Below are 26323 nucleotides of genomic sequence, written 5' to 3' on the forward strand. Positions count from 1 at the left end.
TGTGTATGGGCATTCTACAGAACAATCCTGCAAGAGTCAACACTCGCAGACACTTCTTTACAGCATAGCTACTGAGGATAGGTTTTATCCATGTCTATCATTATTCCACAATAACAGAGCCACTAAGGTCTGTCTTCATCTTTTGTTGATAAAATGCCAACATGAAGAACCTCAAGGTGCAGAAGAAATATTGCCGAGATTCAAAAGAGCAGAGATGTGAAAGACTTGAAGTAGTGCTTGTGTACTGCAAAGTTCTGTTCTAACTGCCCCTATGTATTTTGCCTTGCCTAGATTCTGAAATTGCGTAAATGTAAAAATATTTACAAAGTTTCCAGAATTATCCTTGATTGAATTTAGCATCTAAACCATCCAGTCCTCCTTTATTTTTCTTGGCTTGTTTCTCTTTTTCCATCGGGTGATCTCCAAGGTGGGTCAGTGTTACTAACGTCACCTTTTAGACTCTGCAACTGAATTCAGAGGACAAAATTATGTTCTCCCTGCTCCTAAAACCAGTAACTAAACTCACTTTGATTTCAATGGGAGCAGGACTTGCCCTGAGAAGGCTTCTTGAACAGGAATGTGATGAATCAAACACAGGCTTGAGATTTGTATCCAGTGGTCTTCTTTTCAGTCATTCACTTGAATCAGAAATCATAACTAACATCAGAAATCTACCTGGTGAATCATTTTCCCATCTAGGTACTTCTGTGTCCCTCTGTTGCCATAACTTGTAAGTGCTTCCCAAGGTTTTAAAAATAGAAAGAACAAAATGCTCTCCTGCTTTCTTACCCCCTCCTTTATTTTCCAAACCCTGTGAAAAATAGCTTAGTTTAGAGAGGTTTACTTTGCCTTCCTTATTTGCTTCTTTGCATATGTGAAGAATTTGCAGAGGGAAAGATGCATTGCAGAAATGGGTCCTGCAGAAATGCTATTATTCTTCGCAGCGGTCAGGACCACATTCAGTATCCCCAGATCCCTCTCCTGGGAGAGCGCTGTCTCTGCTGCTTTAACCTCTCCCACTGGTGACACAATCCTTGTGGGCAAATATTTTTGCCATACAGTCATGACAGAAGCTGAGCAGTGGTGCCTCCCTATTTGATGTATGCTGTAAATTGTCTATACTTCAGCTTGCGTGGCTTCTCCTACTTTGTCAGCTTTGGATTGGCTTTAAGTCCTAAAGGAAGAGCAGCTCTAGGAGACTTAAAGGAAGGAACTTCTGGTAAACCAACAGCCTGCTAACAGCCCTGTAGCACTGTTGAATAAGAAAGTACTTGAGCAGTTTCAGCGTGTGTCTGCTTTTCTTAAAAGCTTCTGAGAAGCAGGGAAAAAATCACGAGTTTCAATAGTGACAAAAGGGGCCAGTTTGAAATGCGTATTTTGAAGACAACAGGTTTTCAGCAATGTTGGTACCCTGCCATCATTTGATGGCAATCAGTATGCAGTACGTTGGGAGAAGGTGATGTGAAATTCCTTCTATTTGTCTTTCCATTTGTCTTTCCTTCTTTCTATTTATTCCCCTTGCTTCCACATGGAGGTCATATATAAGAGAAAGTAGGAATGGCATGTCTCCAGTGCAGGACTGTTAAATACTCTCTGCATTGACGTGGATCCTCTCCTACCATTTGGACAGTTTCTGTTTGGTCCTCAGATGTTCTCTAGTCTTTTGTATTGAAGGAAAGTAGGGCTGTGGCTTTCAGTGCTGTCCTCATGAATCCATGAGGATTCATGAAACTGCCTTCAATAGCAGTTTCTAATGTGCATATTCTGACTTATTGGATATAAAGTGTTGAAAATATTTATACAGCTTCTTGTTGGTAATGGTTTTAGGGTCAAATAAGATGTGTTCCTACCAGCAGGGCCTTTATTTTGCAATCTAGTTACAATTTCTTCTTGGTGTTAAAGGCTTGATTTTCAAATTAGGCTGATTGACTGTTTCATTTTCTAAAGCAACAAGAAAGCAAGGGAAATCCATCTGAAAAGCTGATGGCCATAATTGCTGTTATAAAGACCAAGCTTAGTGCTTCATCTGTGTTAATGATCTTGCCTACTGTGTGACTTCATTGCAAGTCGCAAACGGGTGAAATTATAGTTTATTCACCCAAACAGAACCATATCTAGGGATGTATTTCCATGCGCTGTTTAAAAAACAGGCCAGACCATATGTTTATGGCAAACTAACAGAAAGGCACTCCTGAGTCTTCATTTTAAACTTCAGGGCAAAGTGGACTTGAAGGTGCTTTTATCTAGAAAGTCTTTTGAAAGGAGAATGCAGCTGGAAAACCCCGCCTCTCTTTCCTTCCTCCCCCCAACGCACATCTGTTTTGCTCATGTCCAGGAAATGTTTTCAGTAGCAAAAATTATTTTTGTTTGAAAAAAAAAAATCATCCAGGAGTTTGTAGTTCATTTCCAAGCTTATACTTAAACTGGGAAGGACAAAAGTTTTTTCAGTAATAAAAGATATCTCTAGTCCCTAATCAATTCAAGTCTGTTTTTTTAATAGCAGTTCAAGGGAGCGGTAGCAAGAGTTACACAACTGCTGCCCTGGGGGAGTTAAATTTTGCTTTTGGCATCTCCTGTGTTAAGTGGAGAAGAGCGGTTTGGGGCTAGAAGAATGATATATATCTGCGGGAGGGAGGGAGCAGCGGGGGTGGGGGGAGCACTTTAAATGAATTCTTTAATGGGAGCCCTTTCCAGAAGGCATCCGTGGTATTCCTCTGCAAAAGGAAGAATAAGTACTCAGCACCATATATGGTGACACTTTTATGTTTTTTAATATAAACATGTACAGGCTGGAGCAATCCATGTAGATGGGTTTTGCTGATTGGTTGGGCCAGGGGGGAGGGAAGGAAATAAGACCTACTTTTAATATCTTAACATTAGAAAACTTAAGAGCTTGGGTTTGAATAAATAAACAGTAGGCAGAGTTGGAAAGATTTTCAACTTTGCAAAAGAGCCCCTTCCTCTGCCTTGATTTTCCAGCTTTTGTATTTGTTTTCCTTTAGCTTGTTTGTTTGCAGCTGTTTCATTCTGTAAATTGCTTTGATTTTTGTTCAGGGAGTATGTTGTTCCCAGTGTAGACAGCAACAGATCAGTAAAAGCTATTAGAGATAGCTGGGCTCCAAACATAAGGGGACCAAATCCAGTCAGTCAACCATCACAGTGCTGGGCATAGGAAAGGAGGATGCCACACTGGGTTTGAGTGCAACACACAATTACTTAGATCAGGCAAGTTACATTTTTGGAGGGAGAAACCTCTGCTTTTCTGATTTCATTTAAATATTTCAGGAACAAAGTTGGAGAATGCAGCTGCCAGGTGTCTCTGATGCTGTGGAAGAGTTCAGCTTCCAGAGCAGAAATGCTCAGAGAGTGAGTATTTTTCCCAGGGACTTGCATGGGTGGGTTCTATTTTTTGCTCTGTTAATTCCCTGCCCTTACAGACCCAGGCTGGCTGCTGTTCAACATAATCCCCAAATGTGACCCAACAAATTGTTTTCATCATACAGGCTAAGCACATTGTACCAAGCCAGAGTAGAGAAGATCTTTTTTGTTTGTGCCCTTATATGGCTCCTGAAGTCATCATTGATGCAATAAACTAATGGAGTGTGCTCCTCTAATCAACCTCCCCTTCTATAAACACATTTTGTTCCTGCTCTGAGATTGTTCCCTGACATTTTTAAACCAGCCCCTTTCCTGGCTCTCTCTTTTCTTTTTCGGATCACAGTGGGAGGGAATCAGCCAGCCCCGGAGAGCGAAGAGATGGTGGAGATCATGGTAAACTAACATTTGGTAGAACAAGTGGCTTCAGAAAGAATAGCAGCGAAACCAGAGCAGCTGAGGAAGAGCAGGAAGACGTCCGAGGCGTGCTGAAGAGGCGAGTGGAAACTCGGGAACACACAGAGGAGAGCCTGAGGCAGCAGGAAGCTGAGCAACTTGATTTCCGTGACATTTTAGGCAAGAAAGTCAGCACCAAAAGTTTTTCTGAGGAGGAACTGAAAGAAATCCCAGCCGAGCAAATGGACTTCCGAGCAAACCTGCAGCGGCAGGTCAAACCCAAGACCTTGTCAGAGGAGGAAAGGAAAGTTCATGCTCCTCAGCAGGTGGACTTCCGTTCTGTGCTGGCCAAGAAGGGCACCCCAAAAACCCCATTGCCAGAGAAGGCACCACCTCCTAAACCAGCTATTACAGATTTCAGATCTGTGCTGGGTTCAAAGAAAAAGCCACCTGCAGAGAATGGCAGCGCCAGCACCCCAGCACCAAATGCCCGCACCAATTCTGAAGCCCAGAATGCGACCCCCAATTCTCAAGCCCCTGTTGCCAAACCAGCAGTGAAAAAAGAAGAGAAGAATGACAGAAACTGTGAACATGGGTGCGCAGTTGTGGATGGTGGAATAATTGGGAAAAAAGCTGAAAACAAACCAGCAGCAAGCAAACCACCTGTAAGCAAAGGAACAGCACCCTCCTCTACAGAGAAGGTTCAGGATGCTCAAGTAGTAGATGGCGGAATAACTGGGAAAAAACCTGAAAACAAACCAGCAGCAAGCAAACCACCTGTAAGCAAAGGAACAGCACCCTCCTCTACAGAGAAGGTTCAGGATGCTCAAGTAGTAGATGGCGGAATAACTGGGAAAAAACCTGAAAACAAACCAGCAGCAAGCAAACCACCTGTAAGCAAAGGAACAGCACCCTCCTTTACAGAGAAGCTTCAGGATGCTCAAGTAGTAGACGGTGAAAAATTGGTCTTACAATGTCGGATTTCCTCTGATCCCCCTGCAGCTGTCACCTGGACTCTAGACAGCAAAGCCATCAAATCATCAAAGTCCATTGTCATCTCCCAAGAAGGTAAATTAATTGAATTACAAGCCAGCTGGATGGCACACTGCTATATCTGGCTCTTGATTAATAGTATTTAGTTCATTAAAGGTAATGCTATACTTATATTTAAGTCCTGTGCCAGTAATTGTTTCCAGATGCAACTTTCTTGTTATTTCAGTGGAGTACTCAAGGAACAGCATTGTTTGACATTTCTTGCAGAGTCTCATTTAACAGCCTGCAGATGTAATTTTTATAAAGTTGAACTTCTTGCATTTTTAAATGCTGTTTACATTGCCAGCGCTGTTTAAGGAGCTGATACATGACGTTTATTTAAGCTGAACTTCAAGGATTTAGAACATTGAAACCAGAATAATATTATTGCTGGTTTACAAATTCTAATTGAATTCTTCTGTATGTTTAATATTTCAGGCGTTTTATTGCAATAAGAAACACAGAAGCAAAGAGGAGTTGTGTTATAGAAAGAAATTGCTACAACTTCAAGTTATATAGTTCAGATCAGAGTGGAAAATTGATTCCCAGTGTATTTAATGCCCCACTACAGATGCTTCTGTTGCCTTAACAGACACTGAAATATTTGAACCCCACTGGCCTGATGACTTTTAACTAATTTCAAAACAGTACAGAGTTTGGTAAAAGTCCTCAGAGAGAACGCTTACTGTTGTCAAATTGAATTATTTCTTTATATTCCACATTCTGGATAATCAAAACCTTCTAGACTGATTTCGTATGAAGGTTAGTATTATATCTAGACAAAATATATTTTCCTTGGGACAAAAATAGACAAGATAACTGATAATACAAAAAAAAAAAAAACCCAACAACTTCTTTACTTCATATTTGTTTCATAAAACACTGATGGAATTATATTTAGAATGATGCTATAATGCTGTCCTGCATCTTGTAGCAAAAAGTTCATGTTCACAGTAAGAACTATAGCCTGCCACAGGGGTCTGCACTCTTGATTGTGTATCTTTCTTCATTTTATCCAGACTATTTTCAGTGTTATTAAATGAGAACTAAATGAATACACACAATGGTTCACCACGAGTGAATCCTTGTGCAGTGTTCCAAGCACTGAAATGTGAGGATTTCTGTAAAGTGTATGCAGTCAGAAACAACATTGTCTTCAGGTAGGGTGGGGAAAAAAAGGTACCCAAGTACTACATTAAAGGGATACCAAAGTAGATGGGGAGAGGGAAATGGTAGCAGGTGCATTGTGTCTGGCACGTGTCTGAAGTAGCATAACAATTGTGTTTATTAGTACACGATAATTTTCACCAGAGGGAACTGTATTGAATAGTGGTAATTGTCATGTACATGAGAAAAAGTTGACTGGTAGAAATACCATCCTTGTAAAAAGGACTGACAGGATAGGGAAGGTGGGAGACTGCAATTTAATCAGCCTTACTCTGGAAGCAAGATTTCAAGGGTTTTCTTGGTGTTACTTAGAGTGAAAAGAAATTATACATCTCAACGTTTCATGTCTCCTATTAAAGTGCATCTGAGGGACAGCATCTCTGTATCAAAGCTTCTGAGCTATGGTGGAGCTTCCTCAAGTCCCAAAGCTTTAGTGTTGTGGTGTTGCAGAAAGCTGTTTTCTTGACTGAAATAATCTGAGTAATTGACTGTTACAATTCCTCAACTCCTGTTCACTTTTAAAAATGGTACTGTGGAGCTGAAAATCCAGTGTTGTTATGTTTACAGTGATCCTCATGTACAGAAATGCTCTACCACCTGCCTGGATGGTAGAGGGCACATGACGTAGCCCATCCAGTTTGGGCTAGGTGTCACTTGCGGTCATAACAACCCAGACCTGGCATTTTGTCAGGATGTCACACTTTAGCAGTGCTTTACATAGAGGTAAGGATCAAAGGTCACCACTGTGTTCACTGTTTCAGGACAGCTTCTTGCAGGGAGAGAAAAAACAGTCCTTATTTTTGAGTTGTACCTGAATTATCACACTAGTGTCATGCTTAGATGGTCAGTATTATCAATACTTCAAAGTTAAGCTTCCTTTTGCACATATTTGCAGAGGATCTGAAAAGAAATATTACACGGGGAAGTAAATGCTAGAGTTTTCTCCTTTAATGGAAAGAAATGGAATGAGGATTAGAACTTTTTTTTTTTTTTTTTTTTTTTTTTTTTTTTAAACCTTATTACATACTCTCTGGTACACTGAGGGGATGCATTGCATGATGGTCCATTTAGGTTTTTTCCTGACAGTACCTGCTAGCTCTGGCGCTTGGGGAACAACATGTTGCTGTTCTCCCACTGTGAGGTGCTTTCATGCCAACTGTTAAGTAATTAATTAGGTATGCATGATATTTACTTAAAGTAAGTTCCACTTTTCTTAGAGATTGATTTTTCTCTTTTTGCCTAATTAGGAGCACGAGTAGTTGAAGGAAGCAAGGGAGGAGAAGGAGTAATTAGGGTTACAGACTAGAACTGGGAAAAAACAAATTCAGGATGAATAACAGGAAATGCTGTTCAGTAGAAAAACTGTATGGGTTAGTCTCACAGAAAGTGTTTGGAGCAGCTTAGAGAGCAACAATAAAAACTGGATGCAGTACTCGGCAGCCCAATGTCAAAATCCCAGATTCTATCTTTACCCCAAATGCTGAAAAGGCAGTGTTGTCACACCTGCAAGTGTCCTGTCCTCCAGCAGCAGTGCCTTTGGCTAACCTTGGAGCCACATTTAATGGGCTCTGGAGATAATCCCCTAGAGTCACCCTTAGCTGAAAGAAGGCTGAGTCAGTGGGGAAGGAGAGGAATTCAGAGCAAATGGACCTAGCTCACATTAATGGGCTTAGATCTTACAAAGCCATATTTTATTTCTTCAGTATGACCTTGCTCCTGTTGCGTTCAGCAACGAAATCCACTATGGAAGTGGATGGACTGGGTCCTTTCTTAGCTATTTCACCAACTGGTTTTGTGCTGCCATGACGTTTGGTGGTGACCACTGGTTCTCATGTATGGAAAATTTTCCAGAGGTACATCACAGAATAATAACTTACTTGTTCTTAGTGAGTTGGATACTGGAAAATCCTCTATCTAGTGAGACATTTCTATCTGCTTCTTATCATACTACAAGCCCATCTAGTTAGCATGGGCCATTGACCCACAAACTGTTCAATATAAGTAACACGTGAACCTGCAGAATGCCATATATTTGTCTTTTGGAAATTAAATTAACCCTCTCTGTCATTGCCAGAAAGCAAAAAGAGATAGCAGTTTGTTGATCTTCTGGTGCCAAATATACAATGAAGATAAATATATAAAGTCTGGTTTCAGGAACATGCCCCTATGATAAAACAAGTGGCATATTTAGCCAGGAAGGGCAGATTTAAAAATATACTTGTGTATGAGTTCACAGAATAGGCAAATTAACTAGTGCCTTTATTTAGTCACTCAATAAAAGTAATTTTCCTTGGCATATTTGTCCTAGGTGATAGTAAGGCCCTTTACCTATTAGAAACAACTTTATTCACACCTCTCCCCTGCCTTTGAAGAGGTAAAGCTGCATTGCCCGGCTGAGGCAGTTTCACCATTAACGTGCAAGAGAAGGGGGGGCTTTAGCCCCACTTCATTGCCATGGGAGAAGCCTGAATTCAAACACCAGGATCAGAATGATCAGTGATTGGTAAGGACTTTGGCTTTGGATCGGTAAGGACTAATGAAAAATTAAATCCTGCTCCAAAAAAGACCTTCATCTTCAGGCATATTGATGCAGTATTTGGGCCGTTTTCTACTACTAAATCTGGGGCTTGCAATGTATCTATTATTCCAGAGTTAAGTTTACACTAGCAATTAAAAGTCAGAATCTGGGCAGCGATATATTGAATGTCACAATCACAACATATCTAAGATCAATCTCATTCCTTCCATTTTACATTTCAGCTATTAATAATGTTTTGTTTCCTTTTGAAACAGTACTTGTTTGTCCATTCTTTTAATAATTCTCCAAATAGTATTCTGCCAGTTGATTGGCATGAGTGATTTGTTGCATAAAGTAACATTTTTATGACAAAGTGAGCTTTTACCCCGTTTTTCTTTTGCAAACATGTCTGACCTGGTAGGAGTTTATTAATGGTTTGATTTTATATTTTTCTTCTTTTTAACACTTGTCAGAGTGCAGTTAGCTACCTTCCTGGCGTAGGTACTAACATGGTTTTTGCCTGTGAGATCTCAAAATAAACGGTAGCTGGAACAAACGAACAAAAGAGAGTACTCATAATTAGAGCATCATGCATTTATACGGGCAGGTTAGATGGTAGATAGTTAAAAAGGAGTTGATTTTAATGTGAGAGAGTTCTTTGTTTGAAGCTACAGAGGGGCTTTTTGTTTGGAAAAAAGTTTTTAAGAAGGCTCCAGCCGACATTACAGTGGAGTTAGACATATAAGGACTGAGCAGAACAAGCTTCCTCACACGGTGAACTCTTCAGAGCAGGAACCATTTTGTTTTACATTTGTATAGTACTTGGCAGAGCAGTGCCCTGTGCTAGTGTCCTGCTATGTGACTCACTCTTGGACAGAAAATCCAGCTATAAAATTTTTGTATGGTTACAAAAGTCATTCTAGAAGATGCCAGTGAAAGGGGTTTGGAAGCTGGGATCCTTTACTAGACTGGAGAACTGAGGTGCATGCTGAATAGAAGTCAAAACTCGCAAACTTGCCATTTTTAAAATCAGCTTGCTCTGCTTTTTTTGTCTAGATTTAGTATCATGTGGCTATATAGATTGAAAAGGAACTACTTAACATAGGCTCAGGTAGCAGTGATGGTGTAGCTTAGAAAATGCCGAGTTTGTCTCGCTTTGTGTAAGCACTTTTTTCTTCCTAAGTGACTTGGCAGCACAAATAGTTGGTAATCTTGTTAGCAATAATGCCTTAACAACTTTCTTGTGACTTAGCTCCTAAATCTTCCTATCAGTTGTGCAAGTCTGTGTCTGTCAGTCTAACTCGGATCTGCCATGACCCTTTTGATTTCTTTTTTAATTAACTTTCAGCAAGAGTTCAGTGTGTAATTAACAGAACTCTACGTGCTGCTGAAAGTAGATGGATTCTTCAGCTTAAAAAACGCTTCTTCAGAAAGTTTAAGGGAGTCATCTGGGGAGATGATTTGAGCATCAAATCTGACACAATCCATATTTGTCACATGCCGCAAAGTTTTCCTCTGTACCACCATTTTTGTATGAATCTTCCTTCTTCCAGAAATGCATGCCAGTTTAAATATAGCAAAATCAAGACATTTGCTATAATCACTGGTAATATATTGCAGTGTCTAATTAGTCTTATAAGTGTTTTGTTTTTAAATCAAGAAACAAAGCAATGTCTTGTTTCTAATTTGAATTTATCTTCCATACACTTGTTTCCTTTCTCTGCTAAGCTAAAGAGCCCATTCGTACTTGACAGAATAGCTTTGACTCTGTAATTAAGATACCCCTCTATCTATCTATTTTCAAACCTTGATGAGTCAAGCTTTTACTAACTTTCTCTCCATGATGCACTTTATCCAGCCCTTGGAGGCTCGGGGTTGTATTATTTTGTGTTTCTATTTAATACCTCCTCTTCAGTTGCTGTTTGTTGGTTTATTATCCTATTTAGAAAATCACAGAATCACAGAATGATATGGTCTTGGAAGGGACCCCTGAAGATCATCTAGTCCAATTTCCCTGCCAAAGCAGGTTCCTAACACCCATGCTTTAAGTATTTATAGGCATTGATCAGATCCCCTCTCAGTCTTCTCCAGACTAAAAGGACCCAAGTCCATTGGCCTTTCCTCATAAGAGATGCTCCAGGCCCCTAATCTTTGTAGCCCTCTGCTGTACCTTCTCCAGCAGTTCCCTGTCCTTTTTGAACTGGACACAGTACTCCAGATGTGGCCTCACCAGGGCAGAGTAGAGGGGGAAGGTAACCTCCCCGGACCTGCTGGCCGCACTCTTCTTGATGTACCCAAGGATGCCATTGGCCTTCTTGGCCACAAGGGCACATTGCTGACAATATAGACAGCAGGACCATATGGCAGTATCATCAGTGAGATGGCGGTCACCTTCCCATTGCTGTGCTTACTGGAGGTCACTGGTCCTCTTTCTACCTCACAACAGTGGAGCTCATGTTTTTTACTTCTTCATTAAACATTTAATCCTGAAAACAGAGCTATCCCATCCTACCTGGATGCTTGTCATTTCACTATCTTAAGCCCCATGTTCTTCAAGTGAATTAGACTCTGTTTAACAAGAAAATGAGATTGATTTTGAGGACTAAACTGTTTTCTCTCTCTTTTTGTCTTTTCCCTTTCCAACATTCTTTCTATTATCTGTATGTTTATTAACATTAATTTAGGAATACTTCTACATCACAGATTAAAACATTGAGTAACTTTAGTTATAGTCTAGTCACAAAGGAAATCCACCAGAAACATACCAAGTGATGATTTCCTATTGCCAGCTCCTTCATGAGGTCTTTATTTTGGCAGCTCTAACTCCTCCTAACATGAGTGTCATTAATATAGTAATATAACATTAATTACAAGTGGAATAGTGTGAAATAACACAAATATTTCAGTAAAGACTAAGAATATTACCTTCACACATGTCAGTTAAATGTGCAATCTCATGAATAACAAAAGTAGGTTTCTTACATTGTTTTCCTTAAAACTGTATCAATTAGCAATAACCGAATTCAATAATTTTTCTTCTCTGAAACTCGTGAGTTTTTTCACTCACAATGTCTGTTGTCATTGTAACTGTAGTCAATATTTTCTAGGTCAACCCACTTGCCATTTTTAAACATGACTGTGACACTAGCACATATTTGCACTTTCCCAGACAATTTGTGATTCATTAGAAAATTAACACCAGTGGTCCAACAAGTTCCTTAACAAATGTTTTGTGGCTCCTAGGCACACTTTCTCATGGCCTACTATTTATTAATATTGCCTAAATACTCCATAGTAGTTCTTTATCCCATGGGATACAAATGAGAAAGACATACACTTCAGTCTGCATCGTGGATAGGAGTCAGGAGGTTGGCCAGCTAGATGCCAGTGTGGGGAATTAGACTCAAGAGCTGTTTTTTTTATTGGTTTGTGTATTTGTTTTATATCTGAAGTTGACTTTCTGCGGAGTTTCATGGAAAGAATGCAGAAGCCTAGAGATATTTTAAACTGGCTTGCACTATTTTTGAGTAAGTCAGAAAATGCTTTAATAGCTCAAAATGGAAGGGAAAGTCTTCGTGTATCTAAACCAGAGCCTCCAGTAAACTGTTAGCTTCTGTGGCTGCTAAGGTCTTTTCTAGGGCTGCACCAGTTCCAATGTCTAAGTGGAAGATCCCAGAATTCATGTTTACTTCAGTCCTGCCCCTTGTGACAGTATTTTAAAGACTGTCCATGGGCTCATTCCTAAAAAAAATAAAAAGTAGAGTGATCGGGGAACAAAATTGATAGCCAATTCTTTTAGTTGACTAGGATTTGTGAAGTGCCAGGATTCAGAATATCCAACTGGAGTAACCAGTCTGGGCTTTCTTGCAGTTTTGAGAGAATAAGCTCGTTTCAGGTCATGAAGGCATTTTGCTGAGGAAATACCAAATACTTTGTTGAAAGACACTTGGCCTTCTATCCCCAGGAAGTGACCGTAGCTCTAGATCACAGAATATAGGTCTATCAGGGAGTTTCCTGTCCTTATGAAATCTCATCAAGTTTTGCCTATTAGGTTGTGGGTTTTTTTCTGGTTTTCTAAGAAAATGAGGTTTCTACAACCATGTACTCTCTCAACCTTCCCTTCCACTCCTGACTCAGGCTGCCTCATACTTTTTGAACCATTGGCCGATTCCACACTAAGTCCTGGGAGTCTGCAGTTTCATGAAAACTAGTGGCTAAATAAGGAAAATAACCCAACCTATGTCATTTCCCCTTCACTCCTCCACTGAGGGCAGAATACCACTATTGCATCTGTTGGTAGCAACAAGCCCAGCAATCCTCATGTACTTTGTATGTGCAGTTTCAGTGTAGTTGCTGGGGAGTATGAAGTGGAAGGAAATGGGATACTGATTATTGCTGCAGGGGGTTGGAAATCAGGTGAAAAAGGATGCAGCCCTTGAAAAAATATATTTCCGTCATCCTCCTTCTCACAAAGTAACTTCATTAAAATTCAACACATATAAATATTCTTTTGGAATGAGTAAGACTGACGTTATTTCACGAGGACTCTTCTTCCAGTTGAATAAGCCAAATGCAGCTTTGATCAGCCCCCTGCCATGCGGCCTGGTCAGGGCTAGAATCTAAAGCCAAAACTAACAGAGCATTGAATGCACATGGCAAGTTGAGAGTTGTCATAAGAAAACCCTAGGATTTGCTTCTAAATTTTTGTCTAGGTGTAGGGAATGACTTGTTGTTAGGGTGGGATGTTTCTGTTTGTATATGCTGCATAAGGAAGGTTTTCTCATAAGGTGCTAACTTATATTGCTCCAGTGTCCTGTATGGGCAGCACTGCACAGCATGAGTGGTGAGGAATGACCCTGTGTCACTTTAGTCTTCAATGAGCTGGTTAGGATGCAAGTGAGGAAGGGCTTTAGAGCAGGTAGAAACTCCAGCAAAACTCAAGTAAATGATGCTTTATTCCAATCCCTTAACGATCCAGCTATCCTTACAAGGCAGACCTCTTCCCTGCAGTAAGGTGACCAGAGATCTCCTTCGTATCTATGTGTCTTTGTTCCATACTTTGTTCTTTTGCAATAGCAATATTCTTTGCAATATTTTTAGGTTCTAATGCGTGATCTTTTCTAATCATGTTATATAGATTTATACAAATTCTTAGACTTGAAGTTATCTTTGGCTTGCTCTCCAGTTGTCTCTGTAAACATCAGAGACACATGAATTTATATTTGCAAGATGCCTGCAAGAATACTTTTTTAGTGTCCCTCCTCCACTTGGAATGGAACTGCAGCTCGTGACATTTTTGGCTCAGACTGACTCATGGAGATGAGTTGCCTCAAGGAAGGCACGTGGCTTTTCTTTTCACCCTGTGGTTGGCCAAGCACAGCACATGTGAGTGAGGGGTCAGTTCTCTTCTGAGATAGTTTTCAGATTATTTCTCAGGGGGAACTTTGTCATTATTTAGAGCTTCTTCATTTTATGGAAGATGAGGAGGAGGGAAAAAAAAATCATTTTCTTCCACCCTTGTGTATGTCCGGCAAACCAAATTTGCTGAGAACCACTTGAATTTGATTTGTCTGGAATAATAGCATCCAGTTTTACGAGGGAAAATCTGAATGCCAAAAGCATAATTGCTGTGGCAGAACTGAGGTCTGGTCTCCAAGGAGAGCCAGTAAACTCTCAAAGTTCTGATCACAGAGGGGTGTTTTTTTCAAGGACATTTCAAGGTCCTTTTCAAGGACCAGTGTCATCTGTGCCTGCGCCATGTTCCACATCACAAAGGGTATATTTGGCAGAGAGCCTGGGATCAGGCACTCTGGAAGAAACAAGGCAGTCTCCAGTTAACATAGAGACAAAGGTGGCAAATAGCAAGAGATGATGGGAAATTTCCTTACATCTCAGGATGCAGGAGAAATGTCTAAAAAATATAATCTGTCCAATATTGCCATTAATTAGGAGAGACTGAGAAAGGTAAACAGAGGAGGGGGGGACCCCTCTATTTCCCTCTGGTGGGACCCCACCTGGAGTACTGCATCCAGCTCTGGAGTCCTCAGCACAGGAAGGACACGGACCTGTTGGAGTGGGTCCAGAGGAGGGACACAAAGATGATCAGAGGGATGGAGCACCTCTGCTATGAAGACAGGCTGAGACACTTTGGTTGTTCAGCCTGGAGAAGAAAACGCTCCAGGGAGACCTTATAGCAGCCTCCCGGTACCTAAAGGGGGCCTATAGGAGAGATGGGGAGGGATTCTTTATCAGGGAGTGTAGTGATAGGATGAGGGCTAGAAGTTTTAAACTGAAAGAGCTTAGATTAGATACCAGGAAGAAATTCTTTCTTTGGTTGTTCAGCCTGGAGAAGAAAACGCTCCAGGGAGACCTTATAGCAGCCTCCCGGTACCTAAAGGGGGCCTATAGGAGAGATGGGGAGGGATTCTTTATCAGGGAGTGTAGTGATAGGATGAGGGCTAGAAGTTTTAAACTGAAAGAGCTTAGATTAGATACCAGGAAGAAATTCTTTACAGTGAGGGTGGTGAGGCACTGGAACAGGTTGCCCAAAGAAGTTGTGGATGTCCCATCCCTGGACATGTTTAAGGCCAGGCTGGATGGGCTTTGAGCAACCTGGTCTGGTGGGAGGTGTCCCTGCCCATCGCAAGGGGGTTGGAACTTAATGATCTTTATGGTCCCTTCCAACTCAAACCATTCATTGATTCTATGATTCTGTTACTGTAATATGTAGAGGGTGGAGGCATCTGACAAGCTAACAGCAATGGGTGGGAGTGCACAGTGTCTCAGGCTGTGTTTAGGGGAGAGGCCAGGCTTTCCAGTGAGGGAAGAGAAAGTAATCCCACACTTCACCCTGACTTAATGAGGGACATTTGCCTGGATTGTTTTAATTGGGATTCTCCTCAGGGAGCAAAGTGCTTCGTTGTTCCAAGCAAAGCAAGTGAATGTAAGGGATTAGGTAAACCACAGTTCTCCTTCCTCATCTCCCCCCAACTACTGGGAACAGCTTCTGTTTTGGTTCACAGAGTTTTACTTTTTAAGAGGAAATATATTTCCCTTGGGTAATACCAAGCTTCCCTTGGTAATTAGAGAGCTTATGCCGCATCCTGTTTCTGCAAACCTAATAAAGTCAAATTTGCTTTTGTGTTTGAAAAGAAATGGATTTGTTGCAATGACAAATTCAGTTGCCACTGATATACTAGACGTTCTAACAGATGTTTTACAATATCAGACACTTGTTCTCTGAGTAACTGAAGCAAAGAGAAAATAGGTCTTGGTGTCATTTTTAAACTTGGGCACTAAGCTGAAGTTCTGCTTTCACAGATGGTCATGGGAGCGCTAGAGATAAGACTGAATCAAAATATTGCAGCTGACCACTTGACAGAAGCCCTCTTATTAATAGTTCTACACTACTAGCATTTTTGGAAAAAGATCAGTGGAGTGAGGACTTCTTATCCCTGCTATAAGACAAAGAACAGCAGCAGAGATTCTGCTCCAGATCGTCTTTGCCCTCATCCATTAAACACTTTAGGGCTGCAGGGACATCTTTGAGTATCCTAGGGGACAGCAATGAGATTTAATTTATCTAACAATGTGGGTTTATTTTATTTAGCATTAATAAGGTTCCGATTCAAATGTTGAATTTTTAAGGACAAAATATCTTCTTCTAGCAGTAAAGAATTGGATCATTTGATGGATTCTGTTCCTTAGAAGCACTAAGGTTTTTGTGAACTGCAACATAACATCCATTTGGTCTCTCCTTCCTTTCTATTAGGGACACTGTGTTCACTTACCATTGAGAAGGCCACACCTGAAGATGGTGGAGAATACAAATGCATAGCTGAGAACACAGCAGGAAAAGCTGAATGTGCTTGCAAAGTGCTGGTAGAAGGTAAGTACGTTGCTGGGTATGGGGAAACCCTGCCTTAGATCTCCTTTTCCCTTTTATTTCCCGATACCAGCCTTTATGAAACACATACACCAAAAAGAACTATGCCCTCTTCCCTCCTGCACTTTTTGGTCAATATGTAATTCAATGTGCAGAGAGACAGTACAGAACCAAGGGGTCCAGCTGCTTTGTGGAATAATCTATGTTCTTCTGATGTTGTTCTATGTTCTTCTATGTTCCACTGTATTTCTACAAGGATTTAGAGCAATAAGTTGAACCCATCAAGATTTTTTTCTGAGCTGTATACTTTCTTTAAGATCACGTAAGAATTCATTGTGTGAGCCTGGGTACCAGTCTGCCTCAGGACTATGTATGGCACATTTATTAGCCTAGAACTTATCAATTTGTTGCATTCAATGACATTTGGTCATTTGTTTTTTTCTAGTGGGAGTGAAAATAAAGAAATTAACAGCTCAACCACCCTTGCATGCTGTAGTCTTAGAACATGGACAATTTACTGACTGAGGTACCTGTTTTCAGCCTCAGTCATACTGATGACACTGCACTGTTGCCAAGTAGTCTTGGCCTTGGGCAAATATTTTGTCGTGAGGTTGAAAACACAGACTTTTAAAACTGCCATGGACTTTAAGTCACTTAAGAGACTTTAAGTAACCCAGTGTGCTTCTTATCAGCTTACCAGAAGGTGAGCTCATCCTTCAATACTGTGATACTTTCCATTGTAACTAAAAATAGCACAAAACTAAACAAGCCCAATAACATACATCTTTGGTACTAAGCCTTCATCACTGTGTTGCATATGTGGTATTTGGAGCAGGAAGTCTAGAAAATAAAATTATAATTTGTCTCCCTACTGTATTATTTGTTTTTCCTAATGTAGCATGGCACAAGACAAGAACATGATCCTGTAACTCTGTCAGTAAGGGTCAGTCTTCATGTAGCTGGAAAAGGAATTAATTATACATACAATTACAATTAATTATATTGCTTTCTGTAATGGCATCTTCAATGATACTATGGTCACAACATAGTCTAGCTTAGATATTTGATAAGCTATTGTTTATATTTCTGTAATTTAAAGTAAGACATTTTACCAGCACTGAAGTTCAAAGAAGATTATCAAGGAGAGGCTTTCAGCAAAATCTAGTACCCTGTAACACCTTAACTACCACAGATGCAGAGGGTTAAAGGATCAGATCAAGTGCTTGGCACACAGTAGTTTTCCAGAGCTTCCATCTTTTAAACATCTTTTAAATATCTCAGTCACCTATGTGTTTTTTTCCTTTGACTTTGTCTTCTGATCTCCTTTAACCAGTTGCTTTTCTTCCTCAAGCCTCCCTTAGCATATTTCCTACTTCCAATTTCCTGTGGGCAGTGCATGTTCCAGGAGGCAGACTTTGGCTTGCAAAGTCTTAATCCTGGGAAGCTGTCAGTTCATGACATCTCCATTGCATGATGACATGAATGGCGTTATATCAGCTGTCTGGCTCACCCTGGCAGTGGCACCCATGGTGTTAGGAGCTATCTGCTCATGTAATATTGGACACCAGAATCATCCTGATACTGGCTGCCTCTTCTGTCTCTTCCATTCCTTACTGGCGTGCTGCTTTGAACGGCTGAGAAGAGGGTTTTGAGGAATGACACTCCAACAAACTCCATCTATTTAGGAGAGATGCCATTTGATATCCCATGTGTGTGACTGGCAGAGGGGATGACTGTTATTTTTAAGTTAAAATTGTGATCTAAAACAACACTTAAAAATGCTCCCTTCTACTTGGTCTGCTGTCAGGATCCCAGATGGTGATTTTTAGATTCAACAAGTAACCATAAAGGTAATATATTCCTTTTGGCCCCATGGACTCAAATCAGATTGGAGGAATATTGCATTTCAGTTGTCAAATTAGCTCAGGGACAAATCTGTAGAATCTGAGTGTCTGAATTAAGATCTAGCACAGCCTTGTGCATTGAATTGTTTGATGGGAGATTCTGTCATCAAACATGAATCCTGTGGTGTCTGTTCTGCCATTTTTATTTAAGAATGAACCAACGTGTAGTAATATTTTCTTGGAAAGATTTAAACACACAGAGGAAATGCTACTTTTCAAAATGTGTTCATCTCTATAGATCACATAGGCAATGGAATAGAAGAATGACGTGGCAAGAGATTCTTTTGGATGAAATGATGCTTCAAATATGCCTTTGTTTCCCTCTTCCATGCACTGCCTAAAGCAGCTTTGTGCACATTGTACATTGTTCTATTAAGTTAGAAGAGACGTATCAGCTTAGATGATGGCTCTTGTCTAGTTGCTTTCTCGGGCTTTCAGTGCAGCTGCTTTCAGAGAGGGCTTCTCTCTCCCTGCTCCCTCTTCCTTTTAGAATGTGCCATTCTCCAGCAAATACAAAAGGACAGCAATTTCCTCTAATTTTGCAAAAAGATCAAAACCAAACTGATCTTAATAGGAGATCCTTAGGTTATGGATTTTTAAATAGGATTTATATTTTATTATTTATTTTGATTGCAGATGCCTCATCCACAAAGACCTCAAAGCCTACTGATAAAAAGACTGATAAAAAGAAGCCTAAGACCACACTTCCCCCTGTGCTGCCAACAGAGAGTAAGTGACAGTGATTTTGATTACTACCTTTTCATTGGAAACAAAAGAATGCTCTGGGATTCTGTGGTCATTCCCTTCTGTTTGCAGGCATAGTATCAGAGGCTCATGCCATTTCTTTAACCCTTGCACATAAGTCATGTGAAATGAGGTTTTGCCTTGTGGGTATTAGAAGTAAGTGCTGAAATTGTGAGTTCAGATTCAGCCCACTCTGTTCTCAGTTTTCCATAACGGTGCAATAAATATATGATACAGATTTGGGTTTGGCTGTCTCCCAAAGAGCACAGAAATTCTCAAGTAATTTGCTTCCAGTTTAGTTGTGTCCTCTGTAGACAACATACTCTTACCATTGGTAGGGCAGGTATGTTTCCCCTGTTTCCCCTTTTCCAGTCAGCGGGAACTTCAGACTGCCATGACTTCTCAAATATAACGGATAGTGGCTTAGCAACTTCATCCGCCATTTCCCTCAGGATCTGTGGATAAGTCTCATCGGGTCCCATGGACTTGTGCACCTTCAGGTTCCTTAGAAGGTCTCGAACCTGGTTGTCTCCTACAGTAGGCAGTTCCTCATTCTCCCAGTACCTGCCTTTGCCTTCTGTGACTTGGGTGGGGTGGTTAGAGCTCTTGCCGATGAAGACTGAGGCAAAAAACTTGTTGAGTATCTCAGCCTTAAATTTTGTTTTATGCCTAAATGCTTTACTTGCTTTTAATGCTTTCTGAAATAGCAAATCAGCTAGAAATTCCCATGTTTGCTACTTTGCATACATGCATTTGATTAAGGAAACGTAAAAAAGGTGTAAATACAACATGGTTCTAATGGAAACATGAAATATTTTATCTGTCTCTCTCAGAGGAAAAAAAAATGAAAGAAACTATAATCTGATTTTCCAGCATGGAACATTTTCAGCAGGACGCAGTGCAGTTTTGTACTGACTGATGATAACAGGCAATAATTGTGCTTCTGAACTGTTGACTTACGTAGAGCTACACCTTGGGCTACAGCAATTTCTGACTTGCTGCCTGAGCATTGTAACTTTCCCTCCAGCCAGTCATTTAGGGCTGTGGGAAGGGTCACATTGACATGCTCTGTACCTGAGCTTCAAGTGCTGTAAATAACAGCAATTAAGAACAATCATTCTGCTCTTGAACATCAATAGAAAAGGAAGTTTTAAAGCCATTTAAAGCTCCACAAAATAGTGTTTTGATCGTGTTTTCTGTGCACGCAAACACATACATCCCTGATCCTCCCAGCAATGTTATCTATTGCAGCTTTCCCAGGAGAAAGTGTGAGTTGGGAACTAAGTCTAAATATGCAGATTTGTGACCTGATCCACATCCTGCTGAAATCACTGTTTGTCTTGCCATTGATTTTAGGGGAAATTGGATATAGGGAGCAAAACAGAAGCTAGCAACTCTGGCTTCAGAAATGATTGGGAAAAGAAGGTTGAAATAACGGTGAATAGTTTTCTTAAGATTGTTCAATGGCATATTATATTTGTGTTTAAAGTTCTTGAACTTCTCATAAGCTCTTTTTTCAAAATACCTTTAAAGCATCTTTCCTGTTACACTGAAAGCACCAAGGTAACCAGACACAGTGTTAGGAAGCTGGGCTTTGGAACAGCTTTTGGAAAACTTTGGAAAAATACATATTTAATTTTAAAAGGATTTGGCTGGAGAAATTCCACAGGTGGCTTTTAACATCTCAGTCTCAGAGGATTCTGGGTATTTGCCTGCCTGAAATTAGTATTATATTTGTATGTTTGTCAGGGGCAAAATATACAAAAGTGATACATAGACTTCATAGTTTAAACTGAAACTGAAAACCCTTCCAGATGTAGAGATTTTAAAGTTCCTTACCTGAAGGAGAATGGGCTTAACAAGTCAGATATTTGTGAATCTTTACTGTATTTGTCTCAAAAAGAAGGTTAATAAAGAGTGACTGTAAAGGAAGACGTCAAATTTTAATAAGGACACAAATTCTTACTCTGGTCCCTTCTCGTCTTTGTTGCCACATACCAAGAGACCTAATGGCAAGTACAGTCTAAGGATGGTATTGGAGAAACAGAGAACAAAAATTCCTAATAATCTCTCTGAGTAAAGTTCTGAATTTTGAATAGTGAATTCAGTCACAGGAATATACACCGTATGGGGTACAGAAGCTATATACTCCCTGTGATTTTTAGAAACACGTCTCATGGAAAAAAAAGTCATATTTTCCATTTTCTGTAAGAAAGTGCAAGTCAAACTTCATGGTTAGCAGCTATGTCAACCTTTTCTCCCTTCAGAAAAATTCTAAGGGATTCTTGGTTTTTGCCCTAGTTAGATACCTACAGGAAAGTAATTAACTTTTAGTTCCTGAAAGCAAAGATCAATAAATTTCTTTTGGTGAAAGAGAATGAATGCTGTCAGTATGTTAATCTGTAGAATTTGTCTTGCTGTGAGAATAATTGCTGACCAGGATCTTTTGATTACTCATTCTGACAATGTTATTTTATTACTGGAAATTTGGAGTTTGCAAGCTATGGAAATCCAATAGTAAGTAAAATTTTGGGCATTACCTCTTTTGAAATGCAATATATACTAGAATCTGGTTTAAAATAAGCAGTTATTTTCAGAAAAACATCTATGAAGGCATCTCTGAATGGACGCTTGCAGTGTTTACTGCAGAAAGATTGCTCCCATGCTAGCAAATTACAGTTATTTTCAAAAAAACATCTATGAAGGCATCTCTGAAAGGATGCTTGCAGTGTTTACGTGCAGAAAGATTGCTCCCATGCTAGCAAATTAGGAATGTTACAATGTATTTCTTTCTGATTACAATTAATATTCTCTCACTAGAATTTAATTAGACTAGAATTCTCACTGAGAATAACAAACAGATCCAGGTTTGAATCTGAGTGAAATCAACCCTAAGGGAGAATTGAGGAAGGACACCTCTTTTTTTGATGTTACAATTGATTCATTCTTCACTGACTGTGCTGAGGCTCTGTCAGTTGTGTCTTTGCTAGGTGGATGTGAAATGCTACTGAGTTAGAATAATAAAGTGTTACGTTCCTTCTGCACGGATATAAAAGACTAGAAGAGGCAGTGGAAAATTGGAACCTTTCATTATTTATCATACTGCATACTCTGTGCTGTGCCAGAACAATCAGCGGGTAATATAAGGGTCTTCTAGTTTGGCATAACCGTGCAGCAGAAGTACAAAGCTAAAAATTCACCACTTGAACATTTCTCTAGGGAGCTTTGAAAGCATCTGCTGTAAAGGGATTTGGACACCCAAGTCCCATTGAAATGAGAAATTACTTCAAATTAGGATTAAAGGCAATTTCATATTTAAATTACCAAGGCCACCTGCAAAATCTTCAGTCCCTATTAAACAGACTGTGGAAAAAAAGTCAAAGTCCTGCTTGAGATTTTTACTAGTAAATAAGGATTTGATGGTTTATAAATAAATAAACTCTTTTTTAAAAGATCTTTTACTACTCCACACTTACTAAAATTTTGTCCTCCTTAATGTGTGTTACTCTGAGGACCAAAACAGCAGTAAATCATAGCTTGAACCATTACCCCAAGATCACACAATCATTTGTAGGTCTAGAACCCAACTTTCTTGATCCTCAATCTTACAAGCAGTTTGCATGCCACATCCAAAACACATCCCAAAAATTTACATAAAACATGAGTTTTCAAAAAGGCAGATTTTTTTTCAAAGGTTTTTGTTGGTTTTTTTTCAAGATGTGCTTGGGGAAAAGCATATTACAAGAGTTAGATGCTTAATCTTAAACTTCACCAGGGCTGAGCAGAGCAACATAACTTTACTATAGTTGGAAGAAACTTTATCCCGATCGTTGCTACTGAGAAAAGAATTGACTTTAGTGCTTTAGAAAATACCCCTCCTAAATCTAAGCATTGGATTAAAGTGTTTGGAAAGAAAGGCCCGCTGTTTTTTGTAGGGCACTACTTCCAGTAAATATTAAGAAGTGGCAACTATCACCTGTCATAGTCAGATGTATGAAAACCAAACAGGATATCCTGGATTCCCTCGTCTGAGTGATACACTTGTTAAACCCACTGCTCTCATATCAAGCCCACATACATTGAAGCGATGACCCAGAACGGTTTGATTGCACAAATAGAAGTTCTTCCTCTCAGTTAAAAATAAAGTTACATCAAAGAAAACAACTTCCTCCACACCCCTTCAAGTAAAGGGGCCCAAAATGCATTATGTAGCAGTATTTGGTATCTTGCTGATATAGATCTTTTATATCTGCTACTATGTAAAATCACATTTTTGGTTAAGTAACAGTGCATTCTCTTGTGGCCAGTTGTTAATAAAATGTCATCACTGACAGTGTCCAGATCAAATCCTCTGGAAGGCTGCACTCTTATCTTCCCAGATCTGATTTCTCAACATTATTGGTACTCGAATGCGAGGCTGAGCAGCATGTCACAAATGTAAATATGTCAGACAGGACTCCTTATCGTTTTATAATTCTTTTCCATAGTGGGTGGGATTCTAAGCATTTTAATTACCATGGAAAAATTATGAATCAGTGGCCAAGTAATTAGCATGCAGTTCTGTTATTTACTTTTCAATAAACAATCTTGTCAGAGAATTCAAGTCAACATGCACCATTTTAAGAAAATGTCAAGAAAACATTAAACTTGATGTGTTTAGTCTAGATAATATATAACTAAATCAGTAAACACTTCAAGGTTTTTCTTTATTTCTATTCTATCAATATAATAAGAAACATGGTTTGGATGAATTTTGAAATATTTTATAATATTTCAAAATCTTCCTTTTATGTCAGATTGGTTTGTCCTCAGTATAAAACTTGCCATTTTCTAAGGGAAGAGCTCAGTTATTAAGGAAGTAAATAATCAGATCAGAGAAAAAAAAAATTAATCTTATTTATTAAGAGAAGCTGAAGCATCCTTTTTTAGTCTATGTAAATAAAATTGCCATGAGCTATTTCTAATACTTAGGTATGATTTCTTTGAAACTCTGAATAATGAAAGGTGCGGACTTCATTCCTCAGGACTGGGGTCCAAGGACAACCAAATAAGCTGAATTGAAACAGCAATGTTAAGGTTTAACTTGGTGAGTCTGAAGGTTTTTTGCCTCCACAGATGAAAAGAAAATTCAGTTACTGTATGTATAAAGAGTGCAATGGAGAGACACTAATTTGTTGTGTAAATCACTTCTCCTCGGTGCCCAGTAAGTGCTGTTTAGCTAATGTCAGGTATGCATTTTGAATCTCTGCCAGGTTACTTTACAGCTCACACCATACTGACATTTTCTGAGTTAATGTTGGCACAGAACAGCATTTTCCATGTGTTTTTCATAAGGTCCATCCTACATAGCTCAATGTTGACAGAAGAAGACAGAAATGTTTATTGATTGTCTCATGCAGTGAAAAATGAATTCAGTTTTTGCAACGTGGCCTGGAACTGAAGAGGTGCCATGCACCGTTAATTCCTGGTTAAGTCATTGACTGCAAATTGCAAATTTGAGGCATGGAATAGAAGCATTGACCATTCACAATTGACCATTGTGAAACAGGAACCTAAATTCATTGGCTTAATTAATGTGCAAAAGCAGATAACACCTAGCTGTTCCCACTGAAATCATTTGGAGCTCCTGAACATCTGAATGACCCGACAGTATTTTCCTACTGAATAGGCTGGGTAGCAAGCTAATAACCTCGTTTGGATTGCTGTTCCTACACACTTGGGCACAGCATTTTAGCATCTAATTGTAGCTGTTCTCACAGGACATGAGAAATATGAAAATTAAATCTATATTTAAGAAATTAACATCGTTGTCTTACTCCCACCAGAGCTTTTACTGGAGTTCACATGATCTGGGTTGTTTGTCAGCTCTATTTGATACTGGATCTCTTCTGCACTGCTGAGATTCGCTTTAATTGCAGGAATTGCTCAAGCACTGAGCTACAAAACCGCTATGGAATTGTTTTTTCCTCCAGCTGAGCTGTTTTAAAATACTGAGTTACTTTCAGCATACTATGTAGTATTATTGAAGCTCTGAGTGTGCTAGTAAATGCTGGCTCTCTCTTGACTGGAATGCAAGAGTGAGTATTTCCTGGATTTTTATTTTTATTTTGAAACGGAGAAGGCTGCATTTTTTTTTCAATTAAAGGACAATCTCTGCATGATTTAGAAACTAAATATGGGGTGTTGCAACAAAATGACAGTTGTTTTTAATGAAAAAAAAAAAAAGAAAGCTATTAAAAACTGTTCCGAAACATGCGAACTAAAATAACTGACTTGTATGGCATTTAGTTTTCTAATTTCTGCTTGTCATCAAATTTAAGGCAGAGTTGTTTTCTATTTTATTGTATTTAGATAATAAACAGTTATTATTTGGAAACAGTATGAGGAATTTACTCTTTGAGAAGCAATGAAGCAGAACTGTTTAAGCTTTCAAACCTTGATGAAGTGTTCAGGCTACTCGTGCTTGTGCACTGTCACTGTCATTTTTCTCTCTAGCGATTAGCATAGGTTCATGAATGTATGAATAAATTGGTAGGTAATGATGTGTTGTCTTTTTCTACCACAATTGTAACCATCCCTTTCACCTATTTCATCTTGTCTATGTTTAGTAATACCTGTAATAAGTTTTTTGCCATCAAGGAAGTCTGTGACAGAAGCAAGGATGGAACTGAATAATTCATTGCCTTGACCACAAGGCCAAGTGTTTTATTTTTTCTGTAGTTCAAGGTGTCAGACACTCCATTTCTTCCAGCATAGCAGTGAGTAGTGAAGCTTTACAGACAGCAGTCACCTTTGATTGAGACCCTGATGTCTATCCTCAGATGGGTCTGAAGGAAGTTACACCATGATTCATTTACATGTGGTAGAGAGAGTCTTCATAATGTCACATCCCACACATCTGAAGCGTTTGAGTGAGATGGGGAAGAAAGAGCAGAGACTTTAATCTGGATTTTCCATCTCCTGGATAAATATTCTTGTTACCATGATATCTGACACATTACACACATGACTTCTTTTTTCAGTTTCTCTTGAAGGAAAAAAAAAAAAAATTAGTTCCTCTCAGAAGATGAAATCTTGAAAAGTTTTGCATGAGGGGAAAATGGTTTCCTATGTGACAATAGTATTAGAGTGTGTCATTAGCCCTTCTCCTATCCTGAGCTAAAAGAGGCTATTCCACAAGCAGAGAGAAGCAGGGAAACTTCTTGCTGATTATGTTAATGGCATTAGGTATTTACTGTACTTGTTTACCAGGTGCTGAAATCCATCTCTACAGAAAACATGCAAATAATTTTAGGCATGTAC

At 39.4% G+C, this 26323-nt stretch overlaps 1 protein-coding gene across 2 annotated transcripts in view; it reads left to right on the forward strand.

Annotated features, from left to right (window-relative positions):
• The window catches only part of MYLK (myosin light chain kinase), a 205426-nt gene that overhangs the window by 124704 nt on the left and 54399 nt on the right, over positions 1-26323 (forward strand). For both annotated transcript variants that reach the window (XM_014939830.1, XM_014939837.1), the window contains 4 exons: positions 3286-3366; positions 3722-4839; positions 16260-16376; positions 18914-19006. In XM_014939830.1, the coding sequence (XP_014795316.1) occupies positions 3286-3366; positions 3722-4839; positions 16260-16376; positions 18914-19006 (1409 nt within the window). The remainder of the gene's footprint in view (positions 1-3285; positions 3367-3721; positions 4840-16259; positions 16377-18913; positions 19007-26323) is intronic.

Source organism: Calidris pugnax, unplaced genomic scaffold, assembly GCF_001431845.1.
Source record: "Calidris pugnax isolate Ruff unplaced genomic scaffold, ASM143184v1 scaffold21, whole genome shotgun sequence".
Taxonomy (NCBI): domain Eukaryota; kingdom Metazoa; phylum Chordata; class Aves; order Charadriiformes; family Scolopacidae; genus Calidris; species Calidris pugnax.